The sequence below is a fragment of the Curcuma longa genome, chromosome 9 (assembly GCF_044706935.1).
Source record: "Curcuma longa cultivar G26 ecotype Majalengka, Jawa Barat chromosome 9, ITB_CL_G26_1.1, whole genome shotgun sequence".
NCBI lineage: Eukaryota > Viridiplantae > Streptophyta > Magnoliopsida > Zingiberales > Zingiberaceae > Curcuma > Curcuma longa.
In genome coordinates, this window is record NC_133869.1 from 7,072,126 (window position 1) to 7,092,104 (window position 19,979).

The following is a 19,979-nucleotide window of genomic DNA, read 5'->3' on the forward strand; positions in this document are numbered from 1 at the left end:
TTATATTCATCTTATTTTGGAGGAAGGAAAGGTTTATTAACGTAGTATATGTTACTTTATTTGGGAGGAAAAGAAAGGGAAATTAAATGTATAAAATTATAAAAATATCTTTACTTCTTAAAATAAATTTATACGTGAAAAAAATATGTATAGTTCATTAAATCAATATAAAATTTTTCTTGTCAAAATTATCTTGTGTAATCAACTAAAATAAATATTTACAATTTAAATAAATAAAAATTTTTTTAAAAAATAATGAGTAAACATATAATAAGCATGCGAAATATAAAATCTGTAATGTTGGTATAACAAATGATAAATCAGTATTTATATATATATTTTTATAAAAATTTATTGATATAAAAAATGAGTAAAAAAAGATCGTGTTCAACTAAAAAATTTTAAATTAAATAAATTATTTAAAAATTAATATATTAAAATTAAGATAAAATTGAAATAAATAATATTTAAAATTAAATTCTCTTTTCTTGCATCTCAAATTAAAGTGTAAATAAATCTTTTTTTTATGGATAAAAAAGGTGAAGACTTACCCATCTTTACCTTTCCCTTCTCTTTCCTCATTTCTTTACAAACAGGGTTTAAAATTCCCCAATCTATCCCGACGTCTTCTTGAGCCCTTGGCCAAGGATCAGCTGGTCGAGCTCCTCAAGCACTTGCGCGCCTTCTTTGCCAAGTATGGGGAGCTTGAGGATGGTCCGGTGGGGCACGACAAGACAACAGGGAAGCTTCGGGGGTTTGCAATCTTTGTCTACAAGACACAGGAGGGGTGCAAGAAGGCCCTGGAGGAGCCAAGTAAGTATTTTGATGGGTGTGAGTTGAACTGCCAGAGGGCTATCGAGGGGATGAAATCGAAGATCCAGGCAACAAAGATTTCCAATTTGACTACCGGGTTGCCATCAAATGATCATTTCTTTAACTTACACTTCACAGTCAGTGATGGATCTCAATCCGGTGGGAGGGTTAGTAGGGCAGAATCTGAACTCGGCTCAATCCGGTGGGATTGTAGGGCAGAATCTGAACTCGGCGGTGGGATTGTTAGGGCATAATGCAGAAGTTGGTCTCCTCAGCCAAGCTACAGTGGCTGCAGGGGTGTCACCATCTTTGAGCAGGAGTGGCGCAACTCCTCCACCCTATGGAGTGGGATTAGGTCTTGGCGGAAGAGGGTTGGGGGTTAACAGCTTCGGTCCCAGTGTGATTGGCAACTATCAATCACAGGTAGCTTTGCAAGGCTTGGGAGCTTATCAGACCAATTATTTGTCTTCAATTGGGACAAATTCACAGTCTGGCTTGCCACACTACTTGGGGCGCTAGCTAAGATCAATTTATAGCCTGTGCAAATCTGAATATGGTATGTTCTTGATTATTTGTTTTTCTAAGTTTTCTAGGCTTTTAATTTTATAGGCACAAGCATCCTTTTGATATTATAGTCAATTTCAACTTTACATAGAGTTTTTTAGAGATCTCGACCTGTTAATTCCTGATTTGTTTTGTTTTTATGTCATTTTATTTCTTAGTTATTCTGTTTAGATGGTTCTTAGATTTCTTTTAATATTTTGTCGCCGAGTGAGATATCTTCCACATAAACATTGTCAAGTAGATTTCGCCGTATAGATATTGATGATAACATATCATGCCACAAAATTATGATCCTTTGCCTCATTTCAAATGAAAAGCAGCATTCTTATTATCATATTTTTAAAATGAAAATTTGTATTTTCTTTTGATAGATGCTTCATATTGCTATTTGGTTACTAAAACCTCATATTTCTTTTTTCTCGGTCATTTGGAGGATCATCTAAACCAAAATTTCCCTCAACAATGCAGATTCCTTGGCCTACAATGAAGTGCCTTCCTACTCCAGAGTTTGTTGTCAATGTTGTGAATAGAAAATGTCAGGCTTTCAGGATACTTACAGCATTTTATCTCAAAATTATGTTTGATCTTTGACAAGCACCGGGTCCTGTAACTCAAGGAGGATCATCCATGCTATTGTCAGATTCTTGTTCTTCGCAAGGTCCGATCTGTTTGACGTAGTTGGATCCACAAACATCAGATTGTCATTTCCATTTTGCTATTACCTGCTTGATAAATCAATGGCAGTAAAAAAAAATATTCTGAGAAAATTTCATTTTGCCTCTTCAAACTGTCCTTTTTTTCTGAAAATACACTGATTCGACTTCCCTGTTTGGATGAATAAACAATTGTTAGGAGCATCGACAGCCTCGCAGGGGAAGCACAGAGCTTGATTCATAATAAAGAAATGATAAACTTTCATCAGTTCGTTTAACTTATGATCAACACGATTGTCTATATCTTTTCCAAATATTTCGTGGTGATCAAGTCATGCTTTGCATTAGACTGTGGCAACAAAGTGCATTAAATTAATCCTCTCCAATCCAAAGGTCAAAGGATTGACTTCTTCTAATCCCCTCACAAAGAACACAAGAAAGAAGGTGGATTGTAGAAACATGGACTTTTACCTTGTAGGAAAAAGGAATCGAAGAAGCATATGCACTTTGAATCCAGTACCGGTCAACAAACTCCAAACTCCATAAAGCTCATTAATTTCGGAGTAAAATGTATTCTACTCCGTAATCATCTGGCTCTAATAGCAACCTACTGAAATTCACAGGCTAATTCTAGTCCTTTCTAATTTTCTTCGCATTTGTGATGACAGCACAAGCATTGACTTTGAATCACAGTTCTTGTGGAATGGTAATCGTAGTTGTGCCCACAAATAAAGACTGGAAGGCATCAACTCCTAGTTTTGCCAGATTTCCTACGTAGTCTCATCTTGTTGCCTCCTAGAAATTTGGAAACCTTCTGCTTCAGCTCCAGAATCCCAATCCAGGTGAGAAACTCTTTCTACAAAAACCAAAAAAAAAAAAAGTATTGATTTATTTTCTTGATGCATAGATTTAAAAATTGTTCTAAAATCAGAGATCGACTCTTTTTTTTCCCCCTTTGTCATTTTGTTATTTTCCTTCGTAATGTTACTTATTTGTTTCTTTCTCAATCATCATGAGACAGACTTAAACTGAAAGAGGAGTAGCCATGAGCAGCAATTACCTTGGAGCAGAGGAAGGCCAGCATCAGCAATTCAGGTATGATCTGGAAAAGAAGCTCAGTTCCATGAAGAAATCATGGTCAATAGATTCTCTTACAAGCCTCTCTGGAGGGGATAAATCCTGCATCTGTGCACCGACAAAGCACGAAGGATCTTTTCGTTGCAGACACCACCGCCGTTCCTCGAGCATAAGCTTAAGTCAAGCCCAGCTGCCGGCTCCTCCCAAGCTTCCAACCTCACAGGAAGTTGATGAAGAAGCCAAGTGAACAAATCTGGAAAGGCTATGGTGTCTGTGTCATAATTGATTGATGCTTGCAATGGTTTTATACAGGTTCAACCTGTTTGCTGAGATTGGTATGTTAACAGTACTAGTGTTTGTATCATATTTTTCCTTCAATATCCAAAGTGTTGGTGTCATAATTTTCCTTGTGTGTGTGTAAGGAAGATCTTCAACATTCTCTGTAAAATAACATATGAAGTAAATAAAAGAAGGATTTTGTGCTGATTGTCTTTTTTGGACAATAAGTTATAAAGAGGCGTAGAAACAAATTTACAAACTTACTCAGCCTCGTTCTCAAGTGGGTAGCGATTGTTTGATCTTTTGAGAAGTTGAGCCTCTGATAATACTTTGGTATCAATTAGCAAAGCATGCATATGATCAACTGTAACAAGTTCTTCAGAAAACAAACCTCAGCATATATATTGAGAGAACCATAAACACAAGGAATCTTTCATGTCTATATATTATGTGCCCATTTCCTTCCTCTCCCTTACTCCTAGTTATCCATCCAAGTAAATCTAACTTAATCTACCCAAATGAATAAAGAGCAGACCGGGTAGCCACAAGCTAGAAACTGTTAACATATTAGCATAGCGCCAATACCTATCACAACAACCAGACACCAAGGGTGGCATTGGGGAAAAAAATGAACATGTTTAATGTAATGTTTCCTCAAGGTGGATTAGATACACCAGGCTCCACCACAAGAAAGTGTAACTTCATGACATAGAAACAAATCAACAATGTTTATGGAAATGCAGAGAGAAAAAATTCAGAATTGCTTCACTAACTGTTGATAAAAATTTGTTAAATGACTACACTTGCACAATAAAACAGCCCTTCATACCAATCAGCAAGATGCCACTACTAAGATCACTGTGTTGTGCGTAGACCTGTTCTAAAAATATTAGGATTCAGTGTTGGTGAATGTATCTTGCGAAGCTTCTCTGAAAACTTGATATCTTTATCACTTTCATATTAATATCTACATCTATGCATTAAAACAAAGGCTAAAAGCTAAGAGGCACATTTCTTCAGTGAGGCAAAGTACGCGAAGTGGGAGCTGAAGCAATGCAAAGGATACAACACAAGATGCTGCAATCAAGCACATAACTGCATGATTCTAAAGGTTATTGATGTGGCCTATGAACACAAATATGCAAGTAATTATCTTTTTCATGCTAGTGAAAAGCTAAACACTTCTCCACAAGAAGTCTACTAATATTTTCAGATTTTCTAATGTTTAGTGCAATAAAATAACTGTGATCAAAGAAATGAAAAATATAGTATTTCTTGAGGAAAGTGATTTCTTTTATAATGAAAGGAAATCATTTCTAAAAGCATAAGCAATAGAAAATCTAAAAAGTATTTTCCATGAAACAAAAACGGAAACTCTTATTCATATGGATAATGTTGTCTGTAAAAAATTTAACAAGTTTAGATACAGACAAGATACACATACAAGCATCCAAACGTTCCACAGAGACTACAACATTAAGCAAAGAACACAACGACAAAAAGATGTTGATCAGCAAATTTGACGATTTTCTTGGGCAACAATCAACTAACTTATTAGAAAATTGGCCAAAAAGAAACAACATGGACCAGAGAGAAAATTCGCTACCCTAATAGTGGTTCAAATTCGATATTTCAGTACAAAAAGTATATAGAAATGCAAAGCTTCTCAAACTCTCTTCTACTGGTCCATCCCAGCTAACACTTCATCAAAAGAGCACTTACTTCCCTTACGGTCAATCATCGCTATTCTCTGGAACTGTAGCTTTCTCGCTGACCAACTTCTCCTTGATATCTTCTACCACCTCTCCATCCCCTGCCGTCTTCTGGGATCCGGTTATCCTTGCAAGCATAACAAAAGACATTCCACCAAGCACATTGTTCAAACACCTAAGTACCACCACTGACGCCTTGAAACCAGATGAAGGCAACGCCTTCTCCATAGTGTACTCAATCCCATTAAGGGTCTGGTAACGGAAATTGCTGCTCAATCCCATATGCAGCGCCCAGGTCAGCGCATTCAACACAGTTGGCGGCGGCTTGTTCGGTGGCACAAACCCTGGATCCATTTTCTTACGCAGAGCGATCAACCCATTTGAGATCGCCGTCCCTGCAAGCCCCGCAGCGAAACCAACAGCAGCAAAGGTGACGCTTTATAGGCAAAGGTGCCCATACGGGAGAATAGGGAGTAAGACCCCGGCTCAAACATGTGCTGGTGGGGCAGGTAGCAAATATGCCAGGTAGGGCAGAGGCGCCGGCCGCGGAGGCGGTGTGCGCCAAGAGGTACATGAAGACGAAGTTGACAATGGATCCGACAACTAGGGTGCAAAAGACGAAGTCGAGCTCGTTGAGACCAAAGTTGGGTCGGGAGGCCATGTCGCCGAGGACGCATTGACGCCGACAAGCTCCTCCATGAGGACCTTAAAGGGAACTGAAGATCAGCGGCAACCCTAGATCTCCATCCCTCGAGGAAGAGATCTAGAGGACCTCCTAGATCGAGGCGGGCTCCTCGGGATCGCGATCGTCTGAAGCACCATCGCCGGCCGTTGTTGCCGGGTCCACCCGGAGGAACGGCGGTTCAAGCACCATCGCCGGCCGTTGTTGCCGGGTCCACCCGGAGGAACGGCAGAACCGCCACCCGATAAGTATGTGGAGATTACGTTATGGGATAGATTAGGGTTCGCGTATCGAGTGACGAGAAGTGGGAAGGAAAGGATGGGGAGAGGGCGGAAGGTGAGAGGAAAGGACGAGGAGGGTTCGAAGCAGAGGTGTGCGGCTCCCGCGACACGGCGGAGGCTGCTGCGGTTCGGAAGTGATGAAAGGCGGAGATGCGCAGAGGCGGCGGCCATGGCGGTGCACTTCTCAGGCGAGATCAGTGATCGACCGATCGAGCAAAGGGATCTTTTTAGTAACGAAACGGAGATTGTGTTTCACCAACCAAATATGAAAATATGTGCGATTTTTTACACACGTGCTGATGCGATACGATGCCTTTGCTGTTTCCTGTATGTGAAGAATCATAGTGGAAACGTGACTACCACTAGACTTTTGTCGGATTGAGCCTATCAAAAGGAGATTCCTCATTCCTGATCTGTCCTTGTGAATTTGATGACAATTATGTTGATATTATGCTAACTAATAAAAATTAGTTTTAATTTGAGTTTGGTCGATTATTTATAGTTTTTACGTTTTTAAACATGTTTAATTGATCAACCATGAAAAACACAAGTCAGTATTTGTATAATTTAGCTTTGGTGGGTGGTTTAGAAATTCAAAAATAGTAAATATTTGTTATTATATATATATATATATATATATATATATATATATATATATTCAAATTATGGATAAAGTGCTTGAGCATTGTTTGTATGGAATAATTGGGTCGCCAATGGTCATAAGCAAGAGACGTATTTCACACGCATGGGCCGAATCAATTACAATATGGGCCTCCGCCATATTTGGGCCAATTCTTAACAAAAGGCAATATTTTAATTATTTTTAGAAAAAAAAATTATTGTAAAAGTTGAATTCTTAACGCGCATAAATTATATACGATTAAGAGTGAAAAAAATGGATTAAATCCATTAAATCTAGATTAAATTTAAAATTTTGATTTGATTATTTTAAAATTTTAATTTTTTTAAAAAATAGTTAATCTGATTTGATTCAATAAATTTTTTATTCAATTAAACCAAATAAATTAAATAAATTGAATTTATCAAAATTAAAAAAATATTTTATAAAATTTTAAATTAATGTAATTTTAATTAATTAATAATTTTTTTAATAATATTTAAACTTAATCGATATTTTATCAATTTAATTTATTTAATTTTTATTTAGAAATTTTATTGATTTAATTAATTAAAAAATTTAATTCGATTCAATTTTTATTAATTTGATTTAGTTCGATTTAATTTTGATACACTATTAACACCATCTATCTATTATTTTAAAAAAATATTTTCACTCTTAAATACTCATGGCCCAGCATTAGCTTTGAGCTTCCGTTGACCGTAAACAAAGTCAACATGATGTCACGTCTATCCATCTGCCTTTATTTGTTATTGAAAAAGTCATTGCACCGTACGTTAATATATTTTTATTTTTGATATTGTTAGAGTAATTATGAATTCATAATTGAGATGAATCAGAAGTTATAATCTATAAAAAAACAATTTGGAAACATAACATATACAAAAAAGGGATAAGTACCCATTTGATAAAAAAAATAACAAAAAAAAGCTTGTTCAATGATTTTAATAAACAATGTCGTTTTGATTTTTGGTCTAACAAAACGAGAGCAAAGTGCGATGTGATGCGGACCTATCTGCGGCTAAAAGTCAAACCACACTACTAAACTTTGTACGTTTCCCATTTATCCACTTAAATTTATAAAATTAGCGAAGAGCGATTTCCGCAACGATGTAGTAGCCTCGTTGACATTGGTGAGTGAGACCTGGGACGACTTTGATGTCGAACTCGATCTCCAAGTCCATTCAAATTTCGAATTAAATATATATTTATTTTAATCAGGGAGAAGAGAATAGCATCTGTCAGTTTTTTCTTCGCGATTCACGGAGTTTCTAGATGCATTCAAATTTGAGTATTTGACCACGCTACGCAGAAAAATAGTAAGGTTATAACTTTCTATAATATTTAAAAAGAAAAATAATATTACAATTATAATTTTCTATATTTACGATATAACAAAATAATATTGTGGTCGATACCGAAAATCGAATAATGGCTGGCTGATGTGGTCCCCACGCGGCTTGGCCGTCGACGTCCTTCCGCCGACGCCATGCACGGTTCGTTAGATTTGGATGCGAATTAAGCAGCCACTTGATCTGACACAACGATGACCTCAGCATGATCTCATTCCGATTCTTCGGATAACGCCACGCAAGTGCAAGTGTGAACGCGGCTCTGGTTTGTCGGCTCGAGCGAGACGTTCTAGACCGGCCGGATCGATTTAGAAATCCCCGGTTCAAGGCGTCGACCTCTTCCGCCTCGACGACCAAGTCACACCGCCATCCGCGGGGGTCACCTCGCACGTGATATCCGACAGAACCATCTCATTTTAAACCCGATGAGGCCGGTTCAATCTGACCGGTCCAAGGAAAACTTGCGGCTTCAGCCGTTTCGTTATAAATACAATGCACAATGCACTTCGCTTCTCGACCACTGCGTGGCCTCAGATAAAAAAAAAAAATACTCGAGAGATTTTTTTCTCTGAGAATGGAGAACGGCTCTGTCCTCGACCAGTGGGAGCACAGCTGCGCCGACGCCGACGCCTTCCCCGGCGTCAACGACGACTCCTTCGCGGCCTTCCTCTCCCACTCCACACCGCCCGTCGTCGGCGCCGTTGCCTCTCCGGAGTCCCTCGCTTTCCTCCTGCCGCCGCCCCGCCTGGAGTCGATCGCCGGGGAGCGCGTCCAGAAGAAGCGCAAGTCGCGGGCCTCCAAGCGCTCGCCGATCGCCTACTTCACCGCCGACCCGGCCCACTTCCGCGAGCTTGTCCAGCGAATCACCGGCGCGCACCCAGCCGCCACCGCAGCGTCCCTGCTGGATCCTCCGGAGACCGCAAGGAGCTTTCCTCTTCCGACGCTCGGCGCGGCGTCGTTCGATCCGGCCGGCTTTCTCCGGCCAACACTTTTCGGATCAGACCCGGTTGCCAGTGAGTTCGATCCGTCGCTTTTTGTGCAGGGTTTTCCGACGCCAGAGCTGGATTCATGGGGCGTTTGGTGAGCAAAAAGGCAATTTTTTCAGACGTCTGATGGGCAACGGACGGCTTTGAGCCGTTCAGTTCATAGGCTAGTGCTGCTGTACTTTAACATAATCCTCCTAGCGTCGATGCATTTCCGTACCAGATGACACTATAATTTGGCTGTTAAATTTTTTTAAATTTGTACAATATTATTATTGAACAAATTTTAATTTTACCGTTTTTATTTTTACTAGAAAATAGAGAGATGCATTATCAAACTGGAACTTCACAATAATTAAATAACTTATATTAATTAAATAAAAAATTAATAAAACACAATAATTTATATTAGCTTATACAAATAACTCATTCACCGAGGAGAAAAAATTATAATTAAAAAATAGATTCAGATATTATATTCATATAACACTATTATGTTGGGGTTATGTTAGGGTTGGCTTTAGGCATAGGGCACTAAGACTTATGCCTAGGGCCCCAATTTTATTGGAGTCTGATTTTTTAATATATTAATTATTATATTTAAAAGAATAAAAAATTATTAAAATATTTTTATTAGATTTTGTAGAGATTTAGTATAGTCATTGAATTTCGTAAATATTTTGACATGATTCCAATATATTTAATATTTCTCAATTCTCAAAATTCTAATTTATTAGTTTCTTTATATTATTCTTCTTCCTTCCTTATTACCCTAATAACTTATTTTGCTCAACTTCAAACAGCTTACTCTTTGATAGCTTGTTTTCTCTTTCAAAACATTTTCGGGATCATCACAAAGGGTGGAAAAAGAAGAACGATCAGAATTAAAATCTTTTGTGTTCTAGCCAATTCGTTGTGGATGGTTCAAACGCCGGTTCAATTCATTTGTCAAATTTTGAAATATCATTATATTAAAATTATAAGACATAAATTAAGTATTATTATTATTTAATTTTAACATATTTTTATTTTCATAAAATAATAAAGACTTATATTATTATTATTATTATTTGAATATAAATATGTCGACTAAAAAAAATGATTCTGAATATAAAAAAATTTTAAAAAAATTATTATTAAAATTTGAATATAAAAATTTAATTAATAATTTTATATCTCAAAAAATTAGAAAATTTAATTTTATATAAAATATGTATTTTTAAAATTAATATTTTAATTTATTTTAAAAAATTTTTAAACTCATCATTATGGATCTCAAGTCCAAAATAAAAAAGAGTAAGAGAAATTTTTTTAAAATAATAACAATAATTAAAAAAAATTTACCTAGGATCTTGAGGAGGCTTGAGCCGCCCCTGAGTTATGTAGTAGCATTTACTCAACTTTGTACCGAGAAGGACTCCAACATAGTTATGATATAATGATACAAACAACAAAATACAACAAGAGTGTGATGAGTTTTTGCAGTGGCAACTTCCCTTGATATAGTCTTTTAGAGGATCAAATGGCACAAGCAGAGTACTTCAGTTCGATGTTATAAATAATTACTTCTTGTAAATAATAAAGCCATCGTCGACATTGGAACCTCTCACTTTTGATATGTCTTAGCCCATCGCATACTTCTGGGTCCAGCTCCTCGCTGTGGACTCGTACTTGGTCCTGTCTGTCCTGTACATATGGGCAATTTCAGGAACCAAAGGATCGTCTGGGTTTGGATCAGTTAAGAGGGAGCAAATTGACAACAGCACCTGTAAGAGCAAAATTACAGAAAGTTCTTAATATACTACTTGTTTTACTATGTTCAGCTAACAATGCAACATAAAAGATAGTAGAATCATGCAGATAAAAGCAAGGACACAAACTCAGGAATTAAAAGCAAATAAAAGCATAGGCATAATAGTGTATAACTTACCGGAACGTACTGGTACTTGTAGCTCATTAATATGAGCAAATTAAATAAGATGGACACAATCAACTTGCTAGGAGATTTGTACAAGGGAAGAAAAGGCCACCTTGGAAATAGTTAAAGCAGGACTCCATTGTTCCTTTAAGATGTCCAGGCAAATGCTTCCATTGCTGTTGATATTTGGATGAAAAACCTTGGTCCTGAAAGCAACCTGAAGAAGGCATCCCCCAATACCAATAAGCTGAGCAAATATATAATGTCGACTGATTTGATTTCCTTAGAGGATCATGTTCATGTGAAATAGCAATCCTACGCCTACTGAATGTATCACTATAGATACGAACCGATACTTAGGACACATGGCTTGGATACACCAAAACAATTTATCTTCAGCAATGCTCTTGTTTTAAGCTTGATTTTATTTTTATTTTTTAATCTTAAGATTAGAGATTTTTAACCTAAATTTTCAGGGTATAAATTGGGCAAAGTCAAATTGAATCCTTAGTTCCAACAGAAGATTTCTAATCTAAAATTTCTGAACATTTTTAGATTTAATCAAAGCAATTCAAAAGTTTGAACCTTCTCCTGGTAAGAAAGGTCAAAGCTTTTGTTTATTATAAACTAAACCTTATTTAGACCAACTTCAATATGTACAACATGTCAAGACAAATTGAGAACCCACCAACTAGACTTCTATACCTATAGTATTCCCTAACATGAAACCATCATATCCACTCATATTTGTATATTCAATATGATGGAAAACAAGTGCCAAGTATCAGATTGACACGGCTATTCCTTCAATTTATCCAATTATTTAGTGAAAAGCCACACTTCAACTACTAAAGTAGGCAATCATAAAATTGTAACGATAGCAATCATTTTTCCTAAAGTAGCTGTCTCATAGCTTGGTTTTGAACCTTTTGATAGGCAATGAGCATATCAAATCATCAACTGTGCAAATGCAAACCTAACGCTGAAATTAACTGTATGTCTGCTTGTGACAGTGTATGCTATACACTAATGGAACTACAATTAGCATGATATGTAGATTGAATGAAACCAAGAGACTTAGATTGAACCGAAAATCAATAAACTGAACTTGACTATGATTAAATCAAATTGGTAGAACTAACACTTAGATTAGCAATTAGGGGTTGGCATTTCAGGTGTGTGGTTTACTTGGATCCAGTTATTTTTTATTTTTGAAAAATAATACCCTATGGAAAGTATAAAATGTTGAACAATAAGTCTATCAATCAGTACTATACCATAGATTTGGTCAGCACTGTAATAGGAGTTAACCAGAACAGAAACCAAGAGCAGGGATCAATAAACTGAACTTGACATTCGAACAAGGCATGAGTTGAAAGTCTAGTTAGTAACAATAGCACACATATGTTTGGGTGCTACATGAAAGTCTGAGTAACAATAAAAAAATGAATATTAATTTGTAAGCTTATGCTTCTATTGGGCTTTCCATAATACCCATAAACTATCAATTGGAAAATGACTCTTCGGACAATATTACAAGCATCACAACAGAAAAAGTGCCATTTTTTGAAATATGCACTTATAAACTCCACAAGTTCACAGTAGTAAAACTAAAAATCTCGTTGTCCATCATAGTCCTCAGATGCACATCATCCTCTTATTATGGAATCATATCATATGGATGAGCGTTCCATTGATTTCCATGTAGATATGTGAAGAATATGTGTAAATGAAGAAATTGATAGAGAATGGAAATTCCTTTATTTTTTACTATGAACATTACCTTGGGCGGCTTAAATGGATAATCTGGAGGGAAGTGGATGGTGACAAGAAAAACACCCCCTGCATAAGGACTGTCTGATGGACCCATTATTGTAGCTTGCCAATGGAACATGTCTTCAGCCACAGGCCCTGCAGGAAACGACTCAGCATTATCATTTGAACCTTTTTTTCAGATAGTAATTCATACTTGCAACAAACGCATGATCACAAAGCTTAACAATCCCACTCGACCAACTACTAGCCTGCTCAATCAGCAAGTTAAATCTATGCAACATTGCATTGCTGTTATCAGACAGTCTACATTATGTATTTGAGCTCTATCAGTACAAATAACTGCAGTCACCAACTCTCAATAATGAAGGTAACAATACCTTAACAACAGAAAAGAAGAATGGGTTTAAATTTCAGCAGCATATTTTCATTACTCCTAGTGAACGCAAGCAGAGAAGAAAATTGTCTGGCATCCATGCACGTACTCTATTCCTCTTCTTCAAAAATAGTCTTACATAAAACATTTAGTGAAATCATCGCCATCATCACCATTGTATCAGCTTCAATATTATATAACTTAGTTTTCCGAAGAATATGCATGGTATAATGCGATATTAACTTACTTTTGTAGATATAATTATCCTACATATTTCAAAAGAGAAAGCTTCATATGATCAACGACAATAGAGCTATGATTGTTTCAGATATCTTTTAGGTTCGTCAAAGTTCAAGTTATCCATGATTTTTACCGGAGATAGAACGTAAACCAGTACTGATCTAAAGTCATAACTTATGTTACTGAAAACAAGGGGAAACAGAGAATGAAAGAAACGGATACAAACGGGAAAGACCTGCGCTGCAAGAAGTAGGAGGATCCTTCTGCAGATCCTTCAGTTCTTTGATGATCCGCCTAGAGGCCATGGACGACGATCTAGTCGCTCAAAAACACTGCATAAAACAAAAATTTAGACCATTAGTGGAGATCGATCTCGACAAAAAAGGATATGACTAATCGAGAAAGGGATTCCAACCCACCTCCTCAATACGATTTTCCCTCCGCTTACTCTCTCTACCGAATAACAAGAGGAAAGCGAGAAGAGTTGCGGCATTGTGACGCGAGTGACATTTGATATATACAATCAAGAAAAATATAAAAAATTATTTTAAAATAATAATAAAATAAAAGGAATAAGAAATATTTAAGAAACTGATTAAACAATAATTTCCATCATCACCAAAATGCTGGTACGTGTCTTCCAGGTTGCGATCTGCCGACGAACGAACGAAGACGCGCCGTCGTTGGCGAAGCTTCAGATTTTGCCGTCTATCTCTTCCGCAGTCCACTACTTCAGGTACTCCGCCTGCCATCTAAATCGCCAATTCGTTGTCCCTCTTTCTGGGTCCTTACTCTGCAACCTTTTTCTTTTTCGCACCGATTCCTGCCATTTTGTTTCTCCTTGTTCGGGATCGAAATATCAAATCTTCCTTCCATGGGTGATCTTTTATTTTATTATCTATTATTTCTTTTTTTTACAATCGATCACTAACCGAAGATACATTGCGAATCAAGTTGGTAATTCTTCATTCATTAAAGCTCTCAAGTAGGGCTAAACGTGGCGTGACGTGGCGTGACGTGCTTAGGGCGTTTAGGAGAAAAACAATATTTAATTTTAGTGGCGTGATAAATTATTCAGACAAAATGTTCGAATGGACAAGCACTACGACTAATTACGTCACTTCGTCGTTTTCTCCGATTGTTATCCTTATCATCGTTGGCATACCGGCAAGCTTTGGTCTGGCCCGCAGCGACAAACCCGGCCGAGCCACATCCACACGCGCATCTAGCACGTGCGAGATTTCGACTCGGAGTTCGAGCCCTACCCCGTTGTGGGCCCCCCATCGGTGAACTGAAGCGTGGCCCGGTCGCGTGGATGACTTTCGAGCACGAGCCACGACGCGGTCACGCGGTTTCTAAATCGTTCGTGTCCTCTTCGACTCCGGAATCCGCTTCACCAACGTACCCGCATCGTGGTTGGAGAAGGAATCATTCAGCGAGTGGGTCGCACCAAATCCTCCTATCACGCGGTCCGCTCCGGCGAACGCGCACACACGCTTTGAGTATTACCTTCTACCTGCTATGTCCGGTCAACTCTGCTTCCTTGATCCTTCTGCGGACGCTTCCCCGCCTTCTCCTTCGCAGTACGGTCGCTCGCTAGCTCCGTGAAAACCTAATCTTTCTCGATCTCGTCTCCGTCTTCCTCTGCTCTCGATCCGAAGCCCAAATGGGCAACCGCACCTCCCGCCGCCACAAGGAGCCTCCTCCTGCCCGCCCTGGCCACAACCCCCACGCCGCCGCTCCCTCCACCTACTCTCACCGAGCCCCCTCCGTCCCCCGTCCCGTCGCCTCCAATGTTGGCCGCGTCCTCGGCCGGCCAATGGAGGACGTCCGCGCCACTTACACCTTCGGGCGCGAGCTCGGCCGGGGCCAGTTCGGGGTCACCTATCTGGTCACCCACCGCGAGACCGGGCAGCAGTTCGCCTGCAAGTCCATTGCCACACGGAAGCTCGTCCGCCAAGACGACCTCGAGGACGTCCGCAGGGAGATCCAGATCATGCACCACCTCACTGGCCACCGCAACATCGTGGAGCTCAAGGGGGCGTACGAGGACCGGCACTCCGTCAACCTCGTGATGGAGCTCTGCGAGGGCGGGGAGCTCTTTGACAGGATCATCACCAAGGGTCATTACTCCGAGCGCGCTGCCGCTGCTCTCTGCCGAGAGATCGTTAACGTTGTCCATGCTTGTCACTCCATGGGCGTCATGCACCGGGATCTCAAACCGGAGAATTTTTTGTTCTTGAACAAGAGAGAGGAATCGCCGCTCAAGGCTACTGATTTTGGACTTTCCGTTTTCTTTAAGCCCGGTAAACTGACAACGTTCTCATCACAGTCGATCCGTTAATGTACACCTCGCATTTTTGTTAGAGACACAATAATTAATCAGACTATTGCATTGCCAACCATGATTCATCCACAAAAACAATGCTTATGCAAGTCTATCGCATGGAAGTCTAGCCTTTTAAATATAGTTGATTACCTATTACTGGAACTTTCATTGAGAATTCTTAGTCAGAACTCGGTCCTTAATTTTTCATAAGGATGAACAATTGTGATAAACTGTTGTTCAGTGAAATCAAGTGTGGTATTGAGACTAATGAAGCTAAACTGTTTTCTTCAAAATATAAGATATTACTGTTTCTCATGGGATCAGCTTTCAGTTTCTCCAAAATATCTCTACCATACAAGTAAACTTCATATGCTTAATGGTGGGCAACTCCTAGCATTGCAGATGGCAGTAGTCAGCTCCTCATTCATGTCTACCCTAGTAATTTGGTGCGACATTGCAACATAATGTTAGTTTAGTTTTGTGTTAAACTAAATTACCTCAGTACAGAGAAGAATGATGTATTTACACAAGAATTACCTCAATGACAATTTTTTTTTTTTAATTTTCTAAGTTGATTAGGAGACCCAAAAAGTACTTTTAAAAAGTCAGCAATGTAGGCTGAAGCATGAAAGGTGCTAAATAATAGAAGAAGAAAGGAAGAAACTTTGTTTGAATTTTTGATCTACTTTGTAACTTGGTTAGCACACAACTGAAAATTATATAACTTGGTTTGGTCAATTTAAAGTGTGCTGCATTCAATTTTTGGATAGACGTCACGATATATATATAAGAGATAATTTTACTTGTTTATTGTTGTGATCCTTGCTTTTCTTCTATTCTTTTATGTGACGTTTAAGATCCAAGTGTTATTACTTTTAGTAGCTTGGAAACTTAAGTGGGTGTTACATTGCAGATAGGGCATTTATGCTGTCACTACTCATGGTTGTTAGGTGCTTGAGAAATACACATTCACTACACACGATTCCAAGACATACATATTCTTGTTCATACTCACCTGGTCTTTGCTATGGATAAAAGTCTTGCTCACATCATAACTTAGTGAAGCTTAGGAATATCTCTTTTATGTTACGTAACCAAATCTATATAGAGCAATAACTGATATATTCTATAAGAAACCCGATGCTCAAAAGTAAAAAATAATGCTTTCCATTTAGATGTTCTTGCATCAATGTTTGTCCAATATTAATAAATTTACTCAACTAACAACAACTACTGCCATTTAGGAGAAGTATTTAAAGATCTTGTTGGAAGTGCTTATTATGTTGCTCCTGAAGTATTGCGGCGTCATTATGGAGCAGAAGCTGACATATGGAGTGCTGGAGTGATACTTTACATTCTTCTTTGTGGTGTCCCTCCTTTTTGGGCAGGTTCCTAAGTTTTCAAAATAAGGGAGCTTGAAAAATTCATCCCATTTTATATGAATCAGTTGAAGGAATTGTATTTCTTTGATGCAGATAGTGAGGATGGAATATTTGATGCTATATTACTCGGTCATATTGATTTTTCATCTGATCCTTGGCCTTCTATATCAAGTGGTGCTAAAGAACTGGTGAAAAAAATGTTAAGACCAAATCCAAAGGAACGACTTAGTGCCGCTGAAATTCTCAGTAAGCTTTAGTTTACGTCCTATTTAACAATAAACTGCTTGGGTTACAATAATCTTCACATAGAATTTCAAGGAGTTTGAATTCTGTGTGATGTTGACATGTAGTAGTACATTTGAAGTCCTTGGATAAATTATCTTCTACTACTATTTGTATCATGAGTTTGGTTTTCAATTTAAGAATATGCATGGTTGAGGTCACAGGTTCAAGTCGCGGAAACAACCTCTTGCAAAATACAAGGTAAGACTGTGTATAATTGACCCAATGTGGTCCGACCCTTCTCTGGGACCGTACATTGGCAGGAGCTTCATGCACTAGGCTGCCTCCTTTTTATGGTTCTATTATCTCATTTGATTAAAAATGGAAACTGTTACAGTTTAGCCGTGTTAAGAAAACTCAAACATTTTTCTGTCAAGTGATGGTTAGTCTGTGCTCCATAGTTACTGATTTCTTGTGAGCCTTGTAAGTGATACATATTTTCTGTCACTTAAGTATTCTTTGTTAATAATTAACCACAACTCTGACGAATTTTACATTATCTCTCTCTCTTTTATTCTTTTAGCAACCAGTCCAAATAATTTTTATCTCCTCTAGCATTTGTTAGCTTACTTGTTAGCAACATTATTTCTGCTAGTTTGATGGTTCGAAGTTTTGCAGACCATCCATGGATGAAAGGAGATGGTGCTCCTGATAAACCACTTGATCTTACAGTCTTGAATAGAATGAAGCAATTCAGGGCCATGAACAAGCTGAAGAAAGTGGCACTGAAGGTGGATGTTCAATCACAGTTTCTTCTGAATTTATATGCATAATAGTCTTCCTTACTGACAACATTTTGTTGCTCAGGTTATAGCAGAAAGCTTGTCGGAAGATGAAATCATGGGTTTAAAAGAGATTTTCAAATCAATTGACACTGACAATAGTGGGACAATTACATTTGAAGAACTAAAGGCAGGCTTACCCAAATTGGGTAATTTGGGCATCAAGATTTCTGAATCAGAAGTTAGGCAGTTGATGGAAGCAGTAAGTTTCCTCGCATTCAAAATTTTCATTCTTTCATGCTTGACTATTCTTTTGCTTATGCTCCATTTCATACTCGTGTGAATCTTTTAGAAGGATCCCAACAGCAACTAGGACAATCACATAAAAGGGATGCAAATTGATAATTAGTTCATGGCCTGATGCATTGTTAGTGCACTACCTGTATATAGAATGAATAAAACTTTGGCGACTGCCTGTATGTATAATGAATAAACATTGGTATTACATAAAATTTAGAATTATTTTTACACTTACAGAAGGTGATTCATATTAACAGGGAGAAAACATAGCATTTTTCTTCCATAGCAATGGAATGTATGGAAATTTATCAGTATTCATGTCATGTTTCTCAAATTGCTTGCTTCTTTGCAAAATTCATCTGGTTTGTGCTTGATTCTACTTGACAAAAGAATAGGTTGGCTTTTAGTATTAACAAATTCAACACTATTCTTCATTCATCGTGCACATTCTGGTGTGGTGATCTAAGAAAGCAACCTGATTATCATGAACAGGCCGATGTTGATGGAAGTGGGACCATTGATTATATTGAATTCATAACAGCTACCATGCACATGAACAGAATGGAAAGGGAAGATCATTTATACAGAGCATTTGAGTATTTCGATGAAGACAAGAGCGGGTAACATCGTGTTTACATAATGAAAATATGTTCATACTCTTATGCGGATAAATTTATTCATCTTTTCACTCTTTTAGGTACATAACCGTTGAGGAATTGGAGCAAGCTCTCAAGAAGTATAACATGGGCGATGAGAAAACAATAAAAGAAATAATTGCAGAAGTTGACACAGATAAGGTGCATCTTTTTTCTCAGTTGCTTTTTCTACATAGAAGCGTTAACGTTTATCTTGAACTGATCGCCTTGCTCATTGCATTTAACTATCTTGCATTAGCAATTACCCGTCTCACATTCTTCTTAATAATCTGATAATACTTTTCTAAAACTAAGGAATGTCGGAAGAGCAATCAGCACTTCACAATAGTCCTTCCTACGTATTTCGCTGAGGTTTTGCAATGATTAGCATACATCCTAGAGGTTAATTTGTTGCTTATGCACATGTTGCAGGATGGAAGAATCAATTACGAGGAGTTTGTAACTATGATGAGAAACGACACTTCAGAGCCCATCCAATGTAGGCGGCGAAAATAAGATGATACTGATACTCGAGCGATTGCGTTCTCATGAGCTCGTGGCTGCTTGCGGTAGGTTTGTTAGGAATTTGCTTTGATTTGCTGAAGTGTATCAGTTTCTAGTTTGGAGGAGTTTTGTGTATCTCTTAAGCACGTTTAAGTTATGGTGGCTGCTTGCAACTGCAGACCAACCCGTTCGAGCCACTCTTACAGTACTTTTAATTTCACGGAATAAATAAGGAATAGAAAATTTATTCCTACTCTTATTCTATGTTAGATTCACGGAATAATTTTTTTTTATTTGATCCACAGAAATATAATTGACAAGGAATAACTGTGGTAAAGAAGGAATCACTATAAAAAGATTAGGAGTATAATTAAAAAGTGGTATAGAAAATAAATTTGAACTACAGGTTGGTTGGTTCATTTAAAATTTACGTATAAAGCCTTTGTTTGGTGTTTTTTTGCCGCACATAAAAAGGGTCATTT

The 19,979-nt window shown here is 37.9% G+C and overlaps 3 protein-coding genes and 1 pseudogene across 6 annotated transcripts; 2 read left to right on the plus strand and 2 right to left on the minus strand.

The window, feature by feature from the left end:
* Positions 1–4,905: 4,905 nt before the first annotated feature.
* On the minus strand, positions 4,906–6,232 carry LOC141835363 (protein RETICULATA-RELATED 3, chloroplastic-like; annotated as a pseudogene).
* A 2,355-nt stretch (positions 6,233–8,587) lies between these two features.
* Positions 8,588–9,340, plus strand: LOC141835367 (uncharacterized). The gene has a single exon (XM_074722811.1). It carries the CDS (start codon positions 8,628–8,630, stop codon positions 9,135–9,137), a length of 510 nt encoding a protein of 169 aa, XP_074578912.1. The 5' UTR covers positions 8,588–8,627; the 3' UTR covers positions 9,138–9,340.
* A 1,111-nt stretch (positions 9,341–10,451) lies between these two features.
* On the minus strand, positions 10,452–13,868 carry LOC141834652 (ubiquitin-conjugating enzyme E2 28-like). Of its 4 annotated transcripts, none has more exons than XM_074721980.1 (5): positions 13,763–13,868; positions 13,579–13,675; positions 12,738–12,865; positions 11,067–11,171; positions 10,452–10,802 (listed from the first exon to the last, which is right to left on the minus strand). In XM_074721980.1, the coding sequence occupies exons 2-5, from the start codon at positions 13,646–13,648 to the stop codon at positions 10,659–10,661; spliced, it is 447 nt and encodes a 148-aa protein (XP_074578081.1). In that variant the 5' UTR covers positions 13,649–13,675; positions 13,763–13,868; the 3' UTR covers positions 10,452–10,658. The 4 variants fall into 4 exon arrangements, 3 of the variants coding, with proteins under 3 accessions (XP_074578081.1, XP_074578082.1, XP_074578083.1); XM_074721981.1 differs by having other exon boundaries at positions 13,766–13,840; XR_012602340.1 differs by having other exon boundaries at positions 10,717–10,802; positions 10,967–11,171.
* A 1,043-nt stretch (positions 13,869–14,911) lies between these two features.
* On the plus strand, positions 14,912–19,754 carry LOC141834762 (calcium-dependent protein kinase 15-like). The gene is made up of 8 exons (XM_074722118.1): positions 14,912–15,649; positions 16,917–17,060; positions 17,148–17,300; positions 17,955–18,067; positions 18,144–18,320; positions 18,851–18,978; positions 19,056–19,155; positions 19,426–19,754. The coding sequence occupies exons 1-8, from the start codon at positions 15,010–15,012 to the stop codon at positions 19,507–19,509; spliced, it is 1,539 nt and encodes a 512-aa protein (XP_074578219.1). The 5' UTR covers positions 14,912–15,009; the 3' UTR covers positions 19,510–19,754.
* The last annotated feature ends 225 nt before the right edge of the window (positions 19,755–19,979 follow it).

Coding starts and splice junctions, on each gene's coding strand:
- LOC141834762 (XM_074722118.1), top strand. CDS start 15,010: ATGGGCAACCGCACCTCCCGCCGCCACAAGGAGCCTCCTCCTGCCCGC. Junction 17,061..17,147: donor TGTCCCTCCTTTTTGGGCAG/GTTCCTAAGTTT, acceptor TCTTTGATGCAG/ATAGTGAGGATGGAATATTT. Junction 18,979..19,055: donor TTCGATGAAGACAAGAGCGG/GTAACATCGTGT, acceptor TCACTCTTTTAG/GTACATAACCGTTGAGGAAT.
- LOC141835367 (XM_074722811.1), top strand. CDS start 8,628: ATGGAGAACGGCTCTGTCCTCGACCAGTGGGAGCACAGCTGCGCCGAC.
- LOC141834652 (XM_074721980.1), bottom strand. CDS start 13,648: ATGGCCTCTAGGCGGATCATCAAAGAACTGAAGGATCTGCAGAAGGAT. Junction 11,172..12,737: donor ATCCATTTAAGCCGCCCAAG/GTAATGTTCATA, acceptor TGCCTTCTTCAG/GTTGCTTTCAGGACCAAGGT. Junction 10,803..11,066: donor CTGCTTTAACTATTTCCAAG/GTGGCCTTTTCT, acceptor TTGCTCTTACAG/GTGCTGTTGTCAATTTGCTC.